The sequence below is a fragment of the Boleophthalmus pectinirostris genome, unplaced genomic scaffold (assembly GCF_026225935.1).
Source record: "Boleophthalmus pectinirostris isolate CB_2022bp ecotype Guang Dong unplaced genomic scaffold, ASM2622593v1 HiC_scaffold_10, whole genome shotgun sequence".
Lineage (NCBI taxonomy): Eukaryota > Metazoa > Chordata > Actinopteri > Gobiiformes > Gobiidae > Boleophthalmus > Boleophthalmus pectinirostris.
Window position 1 is genome coordinate 16,937,440 of NW_026570971.1, and position 18,889 is coordinate 16,956,328.

Here is an 18,889-nt window from a genome sequence, read left to right on the forward strand (position 1 = left end):
GTTATTAGTATGTGCATGATAATGAGCTTGTGATTCCACCAATCCAGAACATGAAAGGATTGACTACATCCAGAGTGGTTAGAAAGCTGCATTTTTCCCAACACTGACCAGTCCAGAGCTTATGAGGGGTGGCCTGAATTGTCTTAAGTGCCACATGCTTCATCAAAGTTGAGGTATTTCGAGCATTGGCACAGTTTGAATCTACTGTTAGATTTTCAAATGCAAATAAAAAAACTCAACTAAAATGGCTCAAAGGTAGAGGAAAGTTTATATCGCTCGAAATTAATATATTGTTTTTCTTACAATTGTTGCTCAAAGACCTGGTTGCTGGTAGGTTTTGAAAGCTGCACTTTTTAAATGGCACTTTGCAAATGCTGGAAAAACTCCACGCGTGAGCACAACAGCTGGATATAAGCATCACCAGCCACCAATACAACCCATGTCAAAGAAAAACACACACGATTTGGCAATGGGACAACAGGCTCAGCACATCCTACTGACCAGTGGAGCTTGGCAATGGGAGGATGGCTACCGAGACAGAATGATGGAGCAAGGAAGTTTTGACAGAGGAGAAGCAGTCTAGAAAAAAGGCTAGTTTCGAAGTTGTAAGATGTTTTGGAACAGTTCAAAGTTGCTCGGGTCTTCTCAAAGTCTAGTCTGAGCTTCAGGGATATAGATCTCAATGCTGTCCGCCCGCTCTGACGCTGAGTTCTGTCTAAAGGAGGCCGCTCTCTTGGCTGCCATAAGCCTCCGCCGTGCCTCCTGCCTGTGCCGGTCTGGCAGGTCCAGGGACTTCTCCCGCACGATGCCACTCCGCTGTCGCACCACCTTCTTTGGTACAGGAGCTGGCAGCTGAGTGAAAAGTTAAACAATATTAACACTAGGATGTCAAATTTTGAAATGTATCTATCAAAAATGCTGTTCAGTGTGATGACATTATTAAAAGTATACTATATATAACTTGTCTGGTGGAGGGTCCTTTACTTGCTTGTCTGAGATGTTAATAAGTATTAACACTTCAAAATATTGCACAGTATGTCAGTTTTATTATTTTTATTAGTTTTGTTACATTTTCAGTTACAGTGTTAGAAAACATGCATTCTTGTGAGCGTGGTCACCTCTCCGCACACCTGACCTGTAACTTGGCCTGGTGGCACCATTTGAATGTCATTATGGAGACAGATAAGTTTAATGCCTAACTATGAAACATTGCTAAGAATTAACATCTCCATGGAGACGAGCAGATGGGAGACTCATCACCAGAAAAGATACACAGCACACATTTAAGTCTTGTTATTATCTTTCTAACATGTATAATACTGTACATTCACAATTAGCCTGTGTCTTTACTATTACAGATGTAAAATATTGTAATTTTGTAAGTCAGTAAGAGGCAAAGATAAGACATACACATATAGACAACAATTCACATCAAGTCACATCCATTACGGGCGGTTGTCAGTATTACTATGTACCTTGCTGTATGAAGGACACCATACCTTCTTCTCAGGGCTGTCCAAAGGCCTCCAGTTATTGTTCTTGATCTGCTGCAGCTGGTCAAACTTCATGGTGACGTCGTCGATGGAGAGCTGCAGCAGGTCCCAGAAGCCAGCCAGGTCCTGAGAGGTGGGCCGAGGCATGGCACTGGGGTCCTATCAAAGAGCAGAGGCACACACTTTACTGAACACAAAGTGTACCTTTAATGAGGTCTGTAGTGTAGGAGCAGCACCCCAGGCAATAGCTGCAACTCCTGTAATCCATAACAATGACTTGCACTGCTTGCATCCAAAAACATTACTGCAAAGAGTGTGTTTGTTCGCACTGCAACTTTTATCCACTAGATGGCAGACCCATCAAAAGGCTTCGGGGAACCATTGAGTCTCCAAAGGCACTGTACAGTAAAAACTGTGTTCTCTTCTCAACAGTCTATGGATTGTACAAGAGAGTGTAAGGACAGTCTGTGTATCTGGTTTATTATATAATGTCAATTCAACAGTCCCATTTAAACTTTTAGTACATTTAATGTTTTGACCTGCTTAGTGATGGTACCAGTGGCCTCTCCCTATGAATTGATTACAGACACTTACATGTTGTTTGTCCTGCCCCACTTGTGATTAGGCAGCTCTGTGTTTTGATGTATAATTACCACAGGGCTGCCTCAGCGGATGATCGGCTTTCCTCTGACCCGTGAACTCATCATTTCCTTCTCAGAACTGTCTCTAAAGTCGAACATATCCATAGCCCGCAGATTTGGAGGAGTTCATTTTAAGCCCTGGCTGACAGCGTGCTGTTTAATCCAAGACTGCCTTCCTCCGGAGAATTGTTCTGCACTATTCCACAACACACTTAGCTTGAGCTGCAGAAAATTTTGATACAGCACCAAATCACTAATCTGTAACACAATTTAGTTTAGTTTATTCAGTTTATTTGACATTGACCATGTACAAGAGCATTAATCAAAGAAACATTGAAGAAATGCTTTGTATCTGATTATAGCTCTCTGAACAAATTTTATTTTCTGTAATATATAATATAATACATAATATAATACTTTTATTTATAGAGTAAAGACAAGTATTGGTAGTGTATAGAACATTTGAACAGTGATAATACTGGTGATAGTCCTTTAGCAGTCATGGCTGCTCTGGGACAGACTGACATAGAAGCACACTCTGCACTCGCTCAGGTAACATTTTTCCAGTAACATTGTCTTTACAAGTTTCATCAATTGATTAAAAACTGCAGTATGGTAAATTCATATCCAAGTGAACCCAGCTCAATAATGTTTATGGACTACAGGTAAACTGCATATCATTATTTTGGTACTTCTCCATTTATATATTCATAATAACCAGACATAGAGAGTAAAATTAGAGTTCAGATTGAAAAAGCCTCATACTGTGGGCCCATTGTGTAGCGCAGCTAATAAGCACCACCCACTGTGATCTGCACCTGTGTGAGTTTAAAAGAGAATTTAGAATTAAGTTACTTGAGACACATTAGCCAGGCAAATTTTCAGGGAAGCGAAGTCAGACAATATTGCTAATTACGCTTGGGGTGTTTAGTCAACAGAAAGGGGCGCTGCACAAACTTTGAAATGTTTGAATTGTAAATGTACTGATGACTTTATGAGAAGCTCCCTGTTGGAAAGGAGCCACACAGTGCGACAGTAGATACAGATTTACAGCCCTCCAAGACAATATTACCCTCTTTTCCACACCGCCTTTGTCTCTTACCAGATTTTGCTGACACAGCCAGTAAAACTGCTGGAATTTCTGAGACATAAGCAGCTGAGCGCTCCCCACTGCACTCCGGATCTTGCCCAGGACTGAAACACAGGTATTAGAGCAATTAAATTTGATAACTGAAGGCAGATGTGCAAAGAAAAATATTCTAAAATACATACATAAAAACATATTAATCCATATTTTAATTTCAAAATATACTTAGAATCATGATGCTGTGTGTGAGGAGATTAAATTGGGAATTATAAGCACAAGCTCCACTAGCACTTAGGTGTTTAGGTTAGGTATTTTTGCAGTCCTGGTCATTTCTTCATTCTTGGGACATAAATGAAAAGTAGTTTGTGTTTGAAAAGTAGTTTATGATCCTATGAATCCTACATAATGGATACACGTACTTGCTAATTAGCAGTGCTTTTGTTTTCATTATCACATTTAGAATTCAGTCTATAATTTAGTCACTCACTCTCCTCTGTCAGATCATTTTCCTCTGCTTCTGCTTCCATCTCTTTACACCATCCCTCCATCCTCTTGGTCTCTGTGTGAAGCAGCTGCATGAACCAGGTGCCATCTCTCCTGAGGGATGGGGAGGCCCGACCTGACTCCACGGGTGAGGCGGTGCTGTCCCGTGGGGAGGGGGGCTCCAGCTGCCAGGTGGCCTCACTGCTGCTCTCTCTGGGACTGGTGGGCTCGGCAGGGGTGCGGTAGTCGTCCCGATAGCTGAAGAGGCCCTGGGTGCGGACTGTCCGGACTGCCCCGTACTGAGTGGGCGTGCTGGGTTCTGAGTGGCGCTGGAAGCCCCCTCCAAACTGCAGACCCTTGTCCTCCATGATTCGGGAAGCCCTCCACCTCCAGGTCTGCTTGTACTGCAGCTGTTACACTGTTGGAACGCTTGAACCGGCCCTGTCTGAGATACAAACACAAGAATACATTTTCAAAACTTGACGCAATGTAGAGAGGTGTTTTGAGAATTTAATTAGCTCCAAAATTCAAATGAAGGGCAAAAAAGATGGCAAAAATTTTAACCCAAAAATACATGCATGGAAATTGTTAATGGGTGGATCCTGTGCCTTTACATATTATTTATCTTCTTTTATCTTTTATGACCTGACTGAAGATGTTGAGCATGATAAATTTTTATGTGGGTGATCATTACCATATAGTAAAATGTGACAACACCATACAAAAAGATCCATCCACCATCTGTTCCTGTTGCTTATTTATACAGTTTTTGGCTCAAAACATCAAAACATCCCGGCTTTTAGTACTATATGCTAGAGGGGGGTATTTTGCTGGTATAATTTTGTCACCAGATACTAGAAAACAACCTATTCAGAAACAACCGCACTCCTAAAAGCACTCTTACCCTTTCTTGTCATCCTCCACCTGGATGCCGACCGAGTGGTACTCCCGCGAGCCTTTGCTTTCTGATTCCGAGTCTGTGGCTGCCTCCACCTAATATGGAACAAAAGAAAAAAAAAGAAAGAAAAGATTCAACATTGCTGCTCATTACGTGCACAAGAATTCCCATGGTAATTCAGGCTTTATTGGTTTGGAACTGGTCAGAGCACCTTAACTGTAGTGCACTGTCAGGAAGTAAACACTGTATGATTAATGGCGGAGGCTAAGGAGACGAGACCGGAGAGGATTTGAGCGGGGGATTATAGGTTAATATTGGGATTCTTAATATAAGGGCAGAGGGGATGGGGCAAGGTTAAAACACTCCATCACCACCATTACTGTAAGTGGCTTCTTATTACAAGATACAGGAAATATTAACAAGAGCAATGCAACTGATAATACAACAGCAATACTTGAGGCAGTTTTCTCCGCTCACACGCTCACAAGTACCACGTTTTATTGGCGTCATGTAGAGCCTTTTGCTATATTTATGCAGAATTAAGCTGGTTGTCCATTCTACTATCCATTTTCTAATTTCCTCACGACATCCTATCTATTGTCTGCCTTAAGCATTTTTTTATTGCCGCTGTCTGAGATATTAAGGGAAACATAAACAAATAATAGCGCCAAATCTCAAGATGTGGAGATGGGTCCCCACTGCTATTGACAGGTTGCCCCAGCGGCACTGAAGGAAGGGTCAAACGCAGGGGATAAATATTTCCACGGAGACAACATGGTGTACATTAAAGCACCCATATTACGCTATTTTCTGATCTATGTTATAATGTTGTTTCCTTGTCATGTTTTGTTTCATGTTTTAAGACGTAAACCCTGCATATTTAGGCTGCATTCTTTACTTAGCGAGAAAACACTAATACAGGAAGCGTTACACCGTACACCTTCACTAGAATCATTTAGATGATTTCAACCCTGGAATTGCTAATCTCTGCTGAACTAAATGTAAAGGGTAGCTGTTAAAGGGACAGTCCAGAATTTTGGACATAGGACCTCATTTCCTAGTGAGCCAGAGTGCTGGAGACTTGTGGAGACACTTTTAAAAATATTCCATCCAGTCCTTGTATTTGCAGAGGTCGCTGGTGCTAGGCTAGTGCATGTCAATGGCCATAGTTAAGCCTGACACTAAAAAAGTCTTACCCATTCCACAAAGACTGTCAATGTAAATGTCTGTGTTGATAGAATAATGTTTGAAATAAAACTAACCTTGCATTGTATGAATCGTCGCATGTTGAGGGACTATTTTCTCAGCAGCAGCAAAATTTTATTTTGCCGGTAAGATAGGGGCTAGGTGATATCAGTCCACCGCTGCCAAGTTTTCTATCAGGAAATACAACTCGCTGCTCCTGCTCAGACATAAATCCTTCAAATGCAAGGTTGGTTTTACTTCTAAAATAATTCTATCGACACAGACGTTCACATCGACAGTCTGGTGTAATAATAGATTTGCTTCAGATGCTTTGTGGAGTGGGTAAGACTGTTTTTAGTGTCAGACTAACTATGCCCATTGACATGCACTAGCTTAGCACCAGCGACCTCTCCAAATACAAGGACTGGATGGAATATTTAAAAAAGTGTCTCCACATGTCTCCAACACTGTGGATAACTAGGAAAGGTCCTATGTCCAAAATTCCAAACTGTCCCTTTAAGTTGAAAACTACCACTACATGAAGTGGAATAGAGCATTTTGAGCTTTGAAGATGTAGACTAAGTATATTTTTCAGGAGGTAACATCATTATAATGTGACTTTAAGTTCACAAGAGACAATTTTGGGTAATATAAGACATTTAATCTTAACCACCCTACAATATTTATGGCCAGAATGTTATGTGGAGAGACTAATATGCATTTGTGCACTACTAAAGGTGTATTCTGATATGTTTTTCTTCCAGCCAGCATAACTACTTCAAGAATGTGACCTGAAGTAGTTAATCTAGTAGTTTCTCCACTTCTAGCTTGGAGTACTTTTTGACAGACACTGACCTCTACAGAACTATGGCTGCGGACTCAGAGTTGCTTGGATACAGTAGTCTAGCTATCACAGTTTGTATGACAGTTTGGCTTAATACCTGTTTGAGAAGAGTCCAAATAGTAAAAAAGGTTTGGCATTTACACATCTTCAGCCCCAGCGCACCCTTTTTACGAACATGTCAAAACACTGGTTAAAAATAGCCCATACTGGAGATGCAGGGAAATGTCAGGGCTTTGGTGCAGAGTGGTCAGTATTAGTGGAGTTTTTGGAGAGGCGCTTTGTATTCTGTCGGGGGAGATGCCGTTAGCGGGCTAGCGATGAGTGCTGCTGACCTCCATTTTACTCGGCGGTGTTAGTGCCGCAGCTAAGTCCAGAGAATGAGACGTGACTGTGTGATGGATGAGGACGAGAAGAAGACAAACATCAAGGTTGGTGAATAAGGTTTAGATCAAGTTTAAAGGTGCATTCTGAAACTTTTTAGTTGGGGACCGTCACCTGCTTGTTTCTATGGAGAGATGTCATTGCTCTCACTGGAATTTTCCACAGTATGACATTAAACAACTCTACCTTACATTTATTCAGTTACAGGTGGTTTTATAACTCATACCTAGAACCATACCAGTACCTAGAAAAACAAGCATTCTGATTATCTCTCCACAGATCTGACCTGTAATTGGTTTGGTCTCCATGAAGATAGAAAGGTTTAACACCATACTGTGAAAAATTTAATAGGCTCTCCACCAGAAAAGTTGCACAAAGCACCTTTAAGTTTGAGCAAGAGAATATTGTATCGTCGATCACATATCACACATCTCAATTTTGAGTGAAAATATTATGACACATCGCAAGTCAACTCTATATTCTTATCCTCGCAGTTATCTAATTTTATATTCTTAATTACATGGAATGTGAAAGGATAATAAGTAATTTACATGATAATTAATTTTGAACCTTTGAAAATTATTTTTTCCCTGCAAGCTCTCTCCAGGCAATTTCACTTCTTTATGAAGATATTTAACATGTTTAATCTGACTTACTACATCCATACATATTAAGGGTAAGTAAGTAAGTAAGTAAGTCTTTATTTATATAGCGCTTTCACAGATATTTTCTGTACCCAAAGACGCTTTACACAGCATTATTCTGCATTATTCATTCACTCTATACCTGGTGATGGTAAGCTACTATTGTAGCCACAGCTGCCCTGGGGCACACTGACAGAGGCGCGGCTGCCATGCCACTCGGCGCCATCAGTCCCTCCGACCACCACCATCGCTCACACACACACCACTTTCATACTAGGCAATGTGGGTGAAGTGTCTTGCCTAAGGACACAATGATTGAATTGATTGTATTTAACTGACCTTGACTATCAACTGTTTTTTTATGGAGACCTATGTAGCATGTTTTGGGTTGTAACAATATCTCAAGTCTCACAACACGATATCATCATGGTATGAACCTCACGATACAATATTTATTGCACCGTAAGGTTCATACCATACATACATTATGGGGAGACTCATGATTAGGAATGTAACAATATCCAAATCTCTCAGTACAATGTTTTCACGATACACATCTCACAGTATATTTATAGCAATATTTTGTGGAGGCTAAACAGGTAAAAATATTAATATGCTACTTTTTCCTCTTAAAATGCCTTGACAAGACTTAATCCAAAGAACTAAGACTTAAAAGTGCTTAGAACTGTTATTTCTTCATGTAATCTACACTGAAATGGAGCAAAGGATCATGGTCTATGTAGTTCCCTTCGCCTTTTATTTTAGCTACTGCTGCAGCATAACACTTAATTTAAACAAAGAGACTTGTAATTCAGTATATTGTGATGGTCCATGATATTATTGTGAGAACTTTGACAACACGATATCACAATATTTCAGTGATTGTTACATCTTTATTACATATAAAACGAATAACTATATTTTTCAGACCCTAACATGTGAAAAGTGTTCTTTTTTCTTGGGGTAGTTTTGGCAGAGCTTGGACTTGTGTTTTGTTATCTTTTATCTTTTTTTAACCTCTGGCTGTTCAGTTCTTATCTTTGAACCATTTCAAGCTCTTCATTGGACTTAAATGACTTGAACTGCAATAAATAAATGGAAAAAATTAAGCTGTTCTAAAACTTTTGACCGGAAGTTTACATTTGAGCAATACAAACACCTGTAATTTAATAACTGCATAGATAGTTTTATGCAATACAGTAGAATATTCCCAGCATCCTCATGGTGAGAAGTAGTTGGTGGACCGCTCCCATCAGAAAAGTTACACATTTCCCCTTTAAATGTGTAAATTAGCAAGGCACTATCTTCTATCTCCAAAAAACAGAAACTCTAGTCTGTAACATACATTTTTCTCTCTGTTTCCAAAACCTTAACCCAGGAATGCACTTTAGTTTTGTTTGGTTTTGTCATCTCAGAACTGAACTGGAGATGTTTGGGAATATAGAGTCAGTGAGATGTGCAAACATACACTGCCACCATGCGCCAGTGATCGCAGAGTCAGCACAGATATGAAAAAGTGTGCGCCTAAGCGAAAACTGCACTGTGCTTTTGAAAACAAACAACTCCCGGTGCCTTCTCCAGACGACATGTGCGCCCGGGGTTAAATACTTTGACTTCCTCCGTAATTACTCTAATGATGCACACAATTACAACTATTTTTGGTCAGGAACAAATCAATGATGGTTTCAAATGATGTCTTTAGGATGAAGCGGGTCCAGCAGGGCACGTCCTCAAGATCAAAGGTAACGCATTTGTTGTCTGCTGCTGAAATGACAGTTGTTACAAACTTCAACCTGGATCAATACAGAAGCAGGATAATTTAGTTAATTGTTTGAGTCAGACTGACAAATGAAACTGTATGATAGAAAACTAACCTCAGGTCAAATGATGTGCTTAGCTCTACAAGTCAATCAATATTACTGCAGTTCGATAAGACAAATGGACTCAACTTTTAGACATTTTATAAGAAGGATAAAAGTGGTAAGTCAGGTTCTTTCATTATAACAGTCGCTGTGATAGAGGGAGTCAGAGAGAAAAAAATGGAAATGAAAAATCACAGAATAGGGTCTTTTAAATTGTAAAATTGTACAGCTTGTTACTTTGTATTATCCTGCACTGTAGCCCTTTGTGGCCTAATAAATGACAAGATAAAGAACGCAAATCCTTGAACTAACTAGACTAACAAATTATTTCATACTCTAATTATTGAGATACATTAGTTTAGTTGGCAATGCTTTAAAAGAAGGTTCCTTAGCAAAGAATTAGATAAGGCGATAATAAGCACTCATTTGTTCCTAAGCACTTACACATAATTTGTCGATACTTTATAATATTAATAAGGCATTAACAACAAAACATTAGTGTGAGCATCAATAAGCTGCTTATTATACTATTACTAACAAACCAAGTGATTCACGGGTTGTATTCAAGCCCTTAATAAACATGCTCAATGTGATTATAACAGAAGGCAGGTTAATAAATACATTTATAAAGGCTTTCTTACAGTAAAGTTTATACAGTGGTCTTATAGTTCCATAATCTCAAGTGTGGACTACTTTTGTAACCATGAAGAATCATACTATGAAAGTGTAACTTTTATTTTAAGTAAAGAGGTGGGACTTGCAAGTCGTGACTTGGACTCAAGTCAGTGACTTGGGACTTGACTTGACAGTGACTTGGGACTTGACTTTGACATGAGGCCCGTGCCTTGACAAGACTTGAGAAGCACTTTTTAACCTGAATTCTTTCTATTCTGACCATAATGATTCACACTAAAATCTTGTCAAGACATTTAAAAAGGAACAATTTACATTTCTACAATTTACATATTCTATAAATACTCATATATAAATATACTATGATATACTATATTTTTTTAAGTACAATTTAGTTTAAAATTCATATAAATTGTAAAAATCTAAGCTATATTTGGTACTTTGGTTTAAAGACTTGAAATGACTTGAAGCTCAAAGCAGACGACTTGAACTTGACTTGGAGAAGTGATTCGAGACTCGACTTGGACTTGCCTGTATTTGACTTGGGTCTTGACTCGGACTTGAGGTCAAAGACTTGATTTACTTGAGACTTGCAAAACAATGCCTTGGACCCACCTCTGAGACACTCCTCAACAAACAAGCCTGTTAATAAATCACAGTGTACTTTTGTAACAACATTCCTTTCCTTTCCATACTCTTCCATAAAAAAATCCAGTGAATTTAATGTAAAATAACGTATATATATTGTTTAAACTAGCAAAATGTCTACTTTAAAGGCCTTTACTAGACTTTAGGATGATATTATGTAGCTAAACACAAACACATGGATGCATCTGTCTTGTTGTCTTAACACCAGGAGCCAAACCAAAGTAAACACATGACTGAGCTAACTGGACAATTACAATGATTTCCTTTTTACCCAGCTATAATTTAGGCTCATTTGATTTATCATTGTTTACCCCTTTAGACTTTCTCTTAGTAATGAGTGAGTCAGATCCCATTCGTGTATTCATTTGGAAAGATTTGTTTCACCAAACCTGACGTTTAGTGAGGCGTGACGACAAGCTTCTATTTTAAATTAACCACTTATCAAATGATCATTCCAGAGTGACTGATCTGCCAGCGGATCCATAGAGTAAGCAGAGATGTGTGATGTGCTCAGTGGAGTGGAGGCACAGATGAGGGAGATCAGGGAGTTTGAATGGGAAGCACAAGTGATTAAGTGTGGAGCGCTGGTTCAGATCGGACAGAATGAATGCAGCAGTTCACCCTGTCCTCGGCTTCAAACAAGTGTGAATATGTGAACGCACTGACATTTAACTCAATCTAAAAATACTATTATGGTACATACAGTATAATGATGGCTATAAAAAGTATTCAGGCCACAGAACTGTTCACAGCTACAGTCATGTCATTTCCTGTGATATTAACTAATGCGCTGAATGGTCAAGCAGCCTGTTTTATTTTGTTAGTGTCTTGAGGCAGAGACACTGTGAAATATGACACATAATACCATACAGAGACGGTTAATACTGTCCAATTCATTATGATCGCTTTATATTCAGCTTAAAGTATCCTTTGTCAGGGGATAGGGGTAAGAGAGCATGGGAGAACTAAATGATTATGTGTGCCCAAACCTGGAGTCAGAGGGGAAGTGCTAAGGACTCAAAATCATATGCTAAAATAAAAATATATATATTATAACTATTCAGTTTTTTTTAAAAGGTTGCACATAAAAGCAATAAAAAATAACTGGACAGAGATACTCACAGCTAGTGCATTTCAGCTGGAAGTATTTATAAACCATATATATTTGGTTGACTTTTATGTAGTTTTTCTGGTGGAAAGTCCACCACCTACTTGACTCCACTGAGGTGTTTGTTACTGCTCTGCCTTGTATGTTGTGTTTTCATTGTTTCACTAGAAAAGTTACATCAGGCATCTTCAAATACTAGATACAAAAATCCACCCATGAGTGCTAAACATACTACATGTGTGGGAAGTTAAAAACAGACATAGCACTGTTACACAGGCCTCATCTTGAAATATTTTATTCGCTAGAGTCAACCATCGCTTATTTTACGATCAAAGCAAAACAACAAAGTCTGTAAGAGTGAGAGATGAGTAATGGTTGGACCTGTGGCTGTGGGGGGAACAATTCCACACTGAGATAATGGGAAATAGGAGGTGAAATTGCACAAAGAGAAAATGGGGCTGGAGCAGGAGGAGGCTGAGTGTGAGGCAGAAGAAGGTACAGTAAGTGGGTGGGGAATGAATGGACCATGGCTACAAACCATTCACTAAAACCTGCTCCGCCTGACTTGAATCTTAATTGATGGATTGCGGTAAAATGACTCACTCGGGCTATTTTTAGAAAAGAAAACAGAGCAGAGTTTTCACCCCCTGACTTGGCCATGTTACTTTTAGCAATGGGGAGAGAATTAAGTCTGCATTGTTTATATAGTTATATGCTGAACAATTAGAGGTACAATTAAGATATAATAGTTTGTTGATGTACTTCCCTAGAGGCTATGTTTGCACCAGACGATTAGCTACCCAAGCGAATTCAAAACCAACATTTGTTTGGTGTTTCTATTTCAGTAATTTATTTCTGCTCTAGGGCAAAAGTTTATTCATGTAATAATTTCATTTAATTTGCTGTTTAGATGCTGTTGACATACCTGATTCACTGGTGCTCCAGGTAACAGCTACAAGTACTTCTTGTGAAAACAGCTGTGGTTATACTTATAAACATCAGCCAAAATTAATACCTAAATATCTAAACCCAAACCAAAACTGTCCTATTATAATCTCATCATATTTTTAACTTTTCCAAACCAAAAGAATTTAAAGGTGTACAATGGAAATTTTCATGTCTCCATAGAGATGTTACACTGGGAAAAAACAATATCTAGGTAAGTTAAAATGACTTAAAGGTTGTATGGAGGATTTTTTTTTGTTTGTTTTTGTTTCAAGTTGTCAATGATAGCATTATAGAGGTGCAGTAGCCTTGTAATTATGATGACAAAAAAAAGAGAATAAAAATTCATCAACTCTGGACGTGGTGGGGCCAGCTAAACATTTGCCAATAGATAACGACACTGCCTCGTTATCTGTTAGCTGACAGGCTGTCAATCAATCTCCCTAAGTTTCTAGCGTAACTGACTTGCCTGCGCGCCGCCGGTACGTGGTTTACGTACGCCTGTCACGCAGTCCACAGACGCAAGCCGCACAGACGCTGTTTACTCCACCAACGCAACAGTTCTTAGCGGCTTTTTTTGACCTATATCTTCCTCGCAGTTAGCACAAAGTTTGTTGCAATGGCAACAAGAATCCAGGAGCAGTTAGCCGCAAAAGAAAGTCCGTTTTTGAGGTCGCTGAAAGAAGAAGACAAGGGGAAAAGCAGCGAAGCTAAACTAAGGTCATTCTTGAAGATTCATTCCAGCGAGGGCGCGACTGAAGCAGACGCAGGGTCTAAAGACTGACGCATTGGTCGCCAAATTACTCCTGGACAGGTCACTTCTGCTTATTATGAAAACGTACTTTATTTCCAAGAGCTAGACAAACGTTTTTCAGGACACGAAAGCGATATCCTATGTCTGAAACGTAATTTTCAAGGCAAAGAAAGAGTCCGCTTGCTGCTGCGTGTTGTAGCTAGTTCATTCGCACGGAATCTCCGCGCAACCTTCTCTGCACCCCTTTCCTGTCCCCGCTGCCCGATCCGCTCTTTCCCCTGCTCCGCTCTTCTCCCTGCTCCTCACTTCTCGTCCGTGAACGAAATGTCCGCGCACCCGCTCCCCCGCTCCTCACTTCTCCACCTTGCCTAACTAACACTGTAGTTAGTTGTTTACAAGTCATGTGCAGCACCGGCTGTAAACAAACCTGTTTCTGGCGTAAGGAGGCGGGAGGAGGCTTTCTACGTAGGGAGCTGTAGGGGAGGGGGGGTGGTTTCACGCATGCGCAACATTTGAAAAAGGACAAACAGTCGCTGGATTTCTCGTTCCTTGGAAAATCCTCTATACAACCTTAAATTAAGAACATTTTACCTTATTTGAGTAAATTCAACTTGACAAGTAAAATGATCTACCAATGGAATAAGTGCGTTTTTCTTAATTCAAGCAACATTGGATTTAGTTTCTTATTTTAAGTGCAAAAACTTGTTGTTTTTCTTATTTGAAGTGTAGCAAGATGTATTTTTATATTTAAAGTACAAAAAGTCTTATTCCACTGGCAGATAATTTTATGTGTCAAGTGAAATTTACTCAAATCATTCTTAATTCAAGTCATCTTAATTTGACTACATTTTTTGCAGTGTATTGCTATTTAATTGTGTGTTTTTGCTGAAATATACAGAGAAACACATGTATTCTAACTGTGAGCAGGCTTGAACCTCCACTGATCAGATCTGTAACTTGCCTCTAATACAATATTCAAAAACACGGCAATACTGAGAAACACCGCGTCAAAATCTTCATAGAGACAAGCAGGTGACGGATCCTCCACCAGAAAAGTTACACACTGCACCTTTAACTTCAACCCCAACCTTTTTTCTTTACCAAATAAACATAAACCTGTTTCCTGACCTGTATGCCAATAGAGGAGCGAGGTGTCTTCAGGTACTCCTCCGCCTTGGACACGAGGATGGCTTTGTCGCACGTGAGCACTGAGCTATGGCTGTCTGTGGATGGGTGCCTCTTCCCTGCCATGGCCTTGGCCGCTTCCATGGCTAAAGTGACGGCCTTGGTGCTGTCCAAGCTGTCTGTGGAGTTGTACAGGGCTCTGCCAGGACTTAGGCCCAGGGTGAGGCCGTCGGGGGTCCACATGGAGGTGTGGAGGTGGCGGCCCTCGTGGTAGGCGTCCTGGGTGGACTCGGTGCTGCTCTGGGCCGTGATGGAGATGAGAGGTTTGGAGGTGGTGCGCGGAGGGACAGGAGGGGGGTCCTTCTTGTAGCTAGGGGTGTAGGTGATGGCTGTAAGGAGAGATGATGAGGATACTATAAAAACAGTATATTTTGCTGCATGTATTTATGAGATCTCTACTAAATTTACTATATTTTATAATCAATATGGTTTATTTTGTACTGATTTAAAAGAGGAATGAAATTTGATTACATTTAGAACAACCTCCAGTCAAAAAAGGTTGGCAAACAAACATAGTTAGTTTTAATGCATTCTTCACTAACGTAAGACATGTAAGTCACTGTAGGTTCTACAAGCACTAAATTTACAATGTCTTGATTGGGGTGGCTTTAATTTCATTATTATTTAGTATGTTCTCCAAAGCAAAGACAAGACTTGAGTTACCTTTCCTTTTCACCTGAAAGAAAAGACATTCAATGTTGCTCATAAGCACTGTCGGGCAAGTTACTACAAAACTGTAATGTGTTATTTATTACTTATTACAGTCATTTTGTTACATTAAAATATTACTGCATTTAAAATGTAAGACATTACACTACTATTGCATTACTTCTAAGTTACTCTCACCAAAATAACTGTTGCCGATCGTCAAATAACAATCAGTGAGCAAAGATGCCAAACTTTTGCGCCATATATGGACTGAACTAAGAATAAACCAGGACTGAACCAGGACTGAACCAGGACTAAACCAGGACTAAACCAGGAAAAATGAAAACTCACCACTTCCAGGTTAAAAATGCATTGTGACACGCAACACTGACATTTGTACCAAGTAAAATATTAATTTTTTTTCCCTGTAATGCCTTACATTACTGTGTTACAGCAAAAAGCAATGCATTACAGTAATTTGTTATTTTATAACATGTTACTCCAAACAGTGCTTATAAGAAATAAATACATTTATAGGTCAACACAACATATTTTTTCTTGAAAACACAAAAAAACATTGCATATTCACAGAATTGAAGGAAAGGTACAAAAACCAAAGCTCGCTAGATGTCACAGAAGGATCTCTAAAGGTGTCACTATAGCTGATTTCATTCAGTACAAGTTTCTCTGACCCTCTTTGTTCAGTTCTTAGCGCTGGGATTTGTTGCTTTACAAGTGCAGATGAATAATATCGCTCTAATCCACTCGCAGATGAACCTGTAGAGTGGGTCGCTGATGTCTGCCAGGCCTTTTCTGTTCTTTATTTTGAGGAAAATCTCAGGTCAATGTAGTTACTATCCGAACCATTGTACCGGGATCAAAGCAAAGCTGACTCCAATGAAAAGAACTGGGTTATATTTCAGCTTTTCCGACAATAGCTTTAACACAATGATTCAAGTCTGTCCGCAAAAATCAATGCCTCCACATTCGGGATGGCCTTCCTCTCACCCTTGTTTTGGTTTATTAATACCACACCATAGCTCATAAAGGATCCATCTGCTTTAGGGCATGGTAAAATGACTCACACCATAGTTCATTCACAAAATTATTCATCCTCCGATTTGAACGCAGGTATTAGCAAAGAGCAAAATGAGGACGGTGCATGGGAGGGCATCTGCGGAGAAAGATTTTGTGTGCGCGGATAAATCAAGGAGATCAAGGCGGCAAAGAGATGACCCATGATTCAGCAGGACGACCAAAATAGAGCTATTATGAGGCAGCCAGTCGTGCAAAGGGGGGGCCATAACTCTCATCCCTGTCCTGGCAGCAACAGTATTACTCAGCATTTAAATTTCACTTTGATGACCAGGGCTAGGGAGATGAAGGGAATGTATCAGATTTATAAAGCATAGGCTAACAAGATGCTCCGCCATGGCCAAGGTTATCCTCTCATTTATGCACAAACCTGGGAATGAAAAGATTGCGTGTTCAGTCAGATGGAACGACCTGGTATTTTAAGTGTTTATATGCAAACATCATCACAGAAAAAGGACTAATATAAAGTGCGTAAACAGTTTTGAGAACGTTTACTAAAATCTAAAACTCATCTGTAAATGCTTATGTCCGTGTTTTGGAATTTCACACTAAAACTTGAGCTCACTCTAGTGCCGGTCCTAAATGGAGAGGAATGCGTGGCCTGTCTTGAAACAAAGTTGTATCCATAATGGCAAAAGGTGCACTGTGTAACTTTTCTGGTTGGGGGTCCTCTACCTGCTTGTCTCCATGGAAATGTTATTGCTTTGCTTGGAATTTTCCACAATACTGAATAAAAAATCCACAGTTTTGAATTTAAATCTTATGCTAATTCCATCACAGGTATTTTATGGCTCAAAATATCTTACAAAACATATATTCTTACAATGAGTGGGGTTGCCTCTTCATAGATCTGACCTGTAACTTGACCAGATGCCATTACCAAGCAGGTGGCAGAACCTCCAACAGAAAAGATACAAAGTGCATCTTTAGGATCAGCTCTACAGTCGTCCCTCACTATAATGCGGTTCACCTATCGTGGCGTCACTGTTTCTTGAATTTTTTTGTGTGCAATTTGGCATGCTTTTTTTTTTTTTTTTTTACAGAGTATGAATACTCATTGTGTTCCTCCCCCTGTGTCCTAATTGGCTAAGGGACTGAAGACCACTGTCAATCAGTCTCCTCCATGCCGTGTCTCCTGTACAGTACAGAATGTGATCAGCTTGACAAAGGCACATAAATGTTCGATCGCTTGCAGTGTGATTCTGAAGTGCTGTATGTTTGCAAGTTTTCTCCTCGACAAAACCCACAATGTCGACAAAACATTGTGCACCGACAAAGGCCATCGCACAAAAAGTTTGACTTCTGGACATACTGAAGAAAGGTAGAATTTAAGCGCTGGCTGTAGGACGCCATTACAGAATAAATTAATCTTCAGTTTGTTACATAAAGAAGGAGGAAAATAACATAAGGACGACAGCAGCATTAAGTTTTAATAAGGATGCAAAAAGGGTTGTAACTGTCCTGTCTGAGAAAAGTGTGTGGTGAGAGTTTTAACAACCTTAAAATATATATAATAATTATAAAAAGTTAAGCTGACTACTTCAGGGATTTCGCCTATTGTGGGTTATTTTTAGAACGTAACCCCCCGCGATAAACAAGGGACCACTGTATATGAAAAGAAACTGTAGTTCAGTAGCTCAATTGTAACAGCATGTTTAATTACTATTTTTATTTAATATGTAAATGCATTTGGTGTTAATAAACCTTACAATTCTCTGTGTAGTTTTTAAGCTGTAAAAACAATAGCTATCTTCTCCCTGTGCGCAGAAGTACCAGCAGCAGCCGCTCTGTGCCTTTGTGCCGAGATAAAACCAAACACAAAAGCAGTGAACCGGGCTCTCCATCTTTGCTAGTTACCCTCTATCTATCAAACAGTTCGCCGCTATGCCAACGTTGGCTGGGCTGGGGCAGGCTGAGTGACAACAGGATTTGTCACTATGAGGAATGTAGTTTGTTTTGTGTGGTGGACTTTTTAAGAATATGTAAATAATAATAATATGTGCAAAAATGGAGGTTGAGTCATGATTTTGCATTGGTAATCTTAATGCCATATACAATGTGAAAGAATTATATTATTTGTAAGAGAGTGGGTGATAAACAAACAAAAATAAGATAAAAAAAACACCAACATACAAAACATAAAACATCTAATTGAAGTTGAAGGAGTTTGTAGACCTCTTAAAAACTTCTGCACAGCACGGTAGTTTCAAAAATGTTTCAATGCCGACATAGACATCAAAATACACCAAAATAGGGCAATTTTCTGGATGTTTCTCTTGATCTCTGAATCAAAGGCAGTGATTTGGTCTAATGCTTTGCCACTGTCCTCCTGTTCTGTCGGTATACTGTCGCTGG

General features: G+C 39.5%; 1 protein-coding gene across 1 annotated transcript in view; it reads right to left on the reverse strand.

The window, feature by feature from the left end:
• Positions 1 to 645: 645 nt before the first annotated feature.
• The window catches only part of dlgap2a (discs, large (Drosophila) homolog-associated protein 2a), a 175,574-nt gene continuing 157,330 nt past the window's right edge, over positions 646 to 18,889 (reverse strand). The window contains 7 exon segments of the mRNA XM_020919672.2: positions 646 to 852; positions 1,476 to 1,652; positions 3,237 to 3,328; positions 3,709 to 4,070; positions 4,072 to 4,149; positions 4,609 to 4,697; positions 14,735 to 15,120. Coding sequence (XP_020775331.2) covers positions 646 to 852; positions 1,476 to 1,652; positions 3,237 to 3,328; positions 3,709 to 4,070; positions 4,072 to 4,149; positions 4,609 to 4,697; positions 14,735 to 15,120 — 1,391 coding nt within the window.